Raw genomic sequence first — 2,239 nt, 5'->3', positions numbered from 1 at the left:
GAGCGGTGACGATTATTACGCTTCTCCTGGTGCAAATTTCAACCCGAACAAGCTCTTCAAACGACATTTTTATGTTAAAAATAAATAGTATCGAGACGCGTTGAATGAAATAGTTTCGAAAACCTCAAAATCCGAGTATTTTCAACACCGCAAAACAATCGTGCGAAGCCCCGCGGACGTCAATCGCGCTCTCCCTCCCCCTCACTCTCCCTTTTCGTTCGATCTCTCTCATTCGTTCGTTCGTTCCGTGCATGTGCGTTTGTGTTCGTGAGATCTCCCGCCAGTCGCCCGACGTAATTTCGCCCCTTCTTGTTTTCGCCCGACTTGCTTCTGACTTTTCGCGGCCATGTTTGAGTACCGATTTTGACGACGGTGACGGCGGCAGTGCTTCGCGTTTTCCTCTCGCGCGCGTAAAAGTGACAATTTTTTGACATCCCCCGGTGGCAACACCGAACGGTGGAGGTCCCAGAAAATCCGTCCGTAAAGCGAGCGCGCGCGGCAAACGGATTTTGACAACAACAAGCTCGAAACTCCGGATTCCGGACGGGGTTGAAGAAAAAAAAAGGTGTGTGTGCGTGCGCGTTTGCAAGAGGAAGCTTCCGCGGCGACGAACGAACCCCAAGCGACGGTGCTTCTTCCCATGTTCCCACGGATCGCCCCGGACCTCCGACCAAGAGAAGCCTGAGAGGAACGAGCCCCCCTCAACCCAAGGAGGGGAGCGTGATCCCGTTTGGCCGAGCAGCCGGGTTCACCCCGAAAATTATGAAGAAAATAGTGCAACCCGTACGGAAGGTACGCCTGGGAAATTCCTCGCCCAAAGCCTACTCTTTGGGTTGGTGAAAATCGATCTCTCTCGCGAACGTCGGCCAAACTTGGCGATTGCATTTTTTCTTTTATTTTTTTACCCTCTTGCCTTCTATCCGTCTCTTTTCGTGGCTCCGATACAGCAACGGCAACAACATCGTCTGTATATGTGTGTGTGTGTAAAATTGTGTGTGCGTGTTTGTGTTGACAGTGTGCCGAGCGGCGAGTTTGTTTGCTATCTCTGTCTGACAGGAGCGGATTGGATTTGCCGGCGAGCGAGATGGCATTACCGCATGGGCCAGTGTTACCAGTGCTGTGAAGTAAAACCCCGTTACTTGGACAACTTTATGTTCAACGCAAATCATCGTGATCGTGCTACCTTGTCGCAAAGCAAAAAAAATAATTCCGTAAAACAATCAAGGAAAGATTTACGAAAGGATTTTCTTGAGCGTAGCGATTTTCAAGCAATAAAAAATTTAACAAAAAGATTGTTCAAAAATTAAGATATTATTCTTATTAAAAGGTTTCAGAAATCAAAAAGAAGAAATTGCGTTCGATCTCATCGAACATTCTCCCCGGGCGTTGAAATGAACCATTTCAATTCTTCGCCAGCTGCTCCTCCAGTCGCTCCTCCGGCTGGACCTCCTGGTCCAACGGTAGAAGACAAATCTCGTGCACTGCACGCTTCAGCTCTCCCTTAGGCGTCCTCAGCGTCACGACTCTGGTCACGTTGTCCTTTCCCGGATGCAGCGCCACAATCCGAGCGAGAGGCCACTGCATCGGTGGCGTGTTGCGGTCGATGATCAGCACCAGGGCACCCGGCTTGATCGTCGTTTTCTTGTACCACTTTTGGCGGTTCTGTAATTCTGGAAGGTACTCCTTCGTCCACCTCTTCCAGAAATGTTGTTGCAGCGTCTGGACCAGTTGCCACCTGGATAGCGTGGATTCCTTCAGGGCGAGGTACGACGGTTCAGGAATTGCTTGTAACTCTCTCCCAATCAAAAAGTGGGCCGGGGTGATGGCAGTGAAGTCATTCGGGTCGTCCGACGATTGCGTTAACGGCCGCGAGTTGAGCACTGCTTCGATTTGGGTGAGAGTCGTGTAAAGTTCTTCGAAGGTGAGTCGGCGCTCTCCAACGATCCGCTTGAGGTGGTATTTCATCGACTTCACCCCAGCCTCCCAAATTCCTCCAAAGTGTGGGCTGCGGGGAGGGATGAATCGCCACTCGATATTCTTGCTGCTGCAGAAACTGTCCAGGTTCTTCTGGTGTAGCTCATTCTGGAAGAGACGAGCCAACTCTTCAAGTTCGTTGTTGCCACCAACCAGGTTGGTTCCGTTGTCCGAGAGAATGGTGCTGGGCACACCACGACGGCTCGCCATGCGCCGCAGCGCAGCGAGGAAGGCGTCGGACGAAAGGTTTGATACAAGCTCTAGG

General features: G+C 51.1%; 1 protein-coding gene across 2 annotated transcripts in view; it reads left to right on the top strand.

Annotated features, from left to right (window-relative positions):
• The window catches only part of LOC120424502 (myb-like protein AA), a 51,500-nt gene continuing 49,261 nt past the window's right edge, over window positions 1–2,239 (top strand). Inside the window, exon 1 of one of the 2 annotated variants that reach the window (XM_052709525.1) lies at window positions 1–792. In XM_052709525.1, the coding sequence (XP_052565485.1) occupies window positions 763–792 (30 nt within the window). In that variant the 5' untranslated portion in view covers window positions 1–762. The remainder of the gene's footprint in view (window positions 793–2,239) is intronic. The other variant, XM_052709526.1, reaches the window with a different exon arrangement.

The sequence above is a fragment of the Culex pipiens genome, chromosome 3 (genome assembly GCF_016801865.2).
Source record: "Culex pipiens pallens isolate TS chromosome 3, TS_CPP_V2, whole genome shotgun sequence".
Lineage (NCBI taxonomy): Eukaryota > Metazoa > Arthropoda > Insecta > Diptera > Culicidae > Culex > Culex pipiens.
This window is presented reverse-complemented; position numbering and strand designations above follow the sequence as displayed.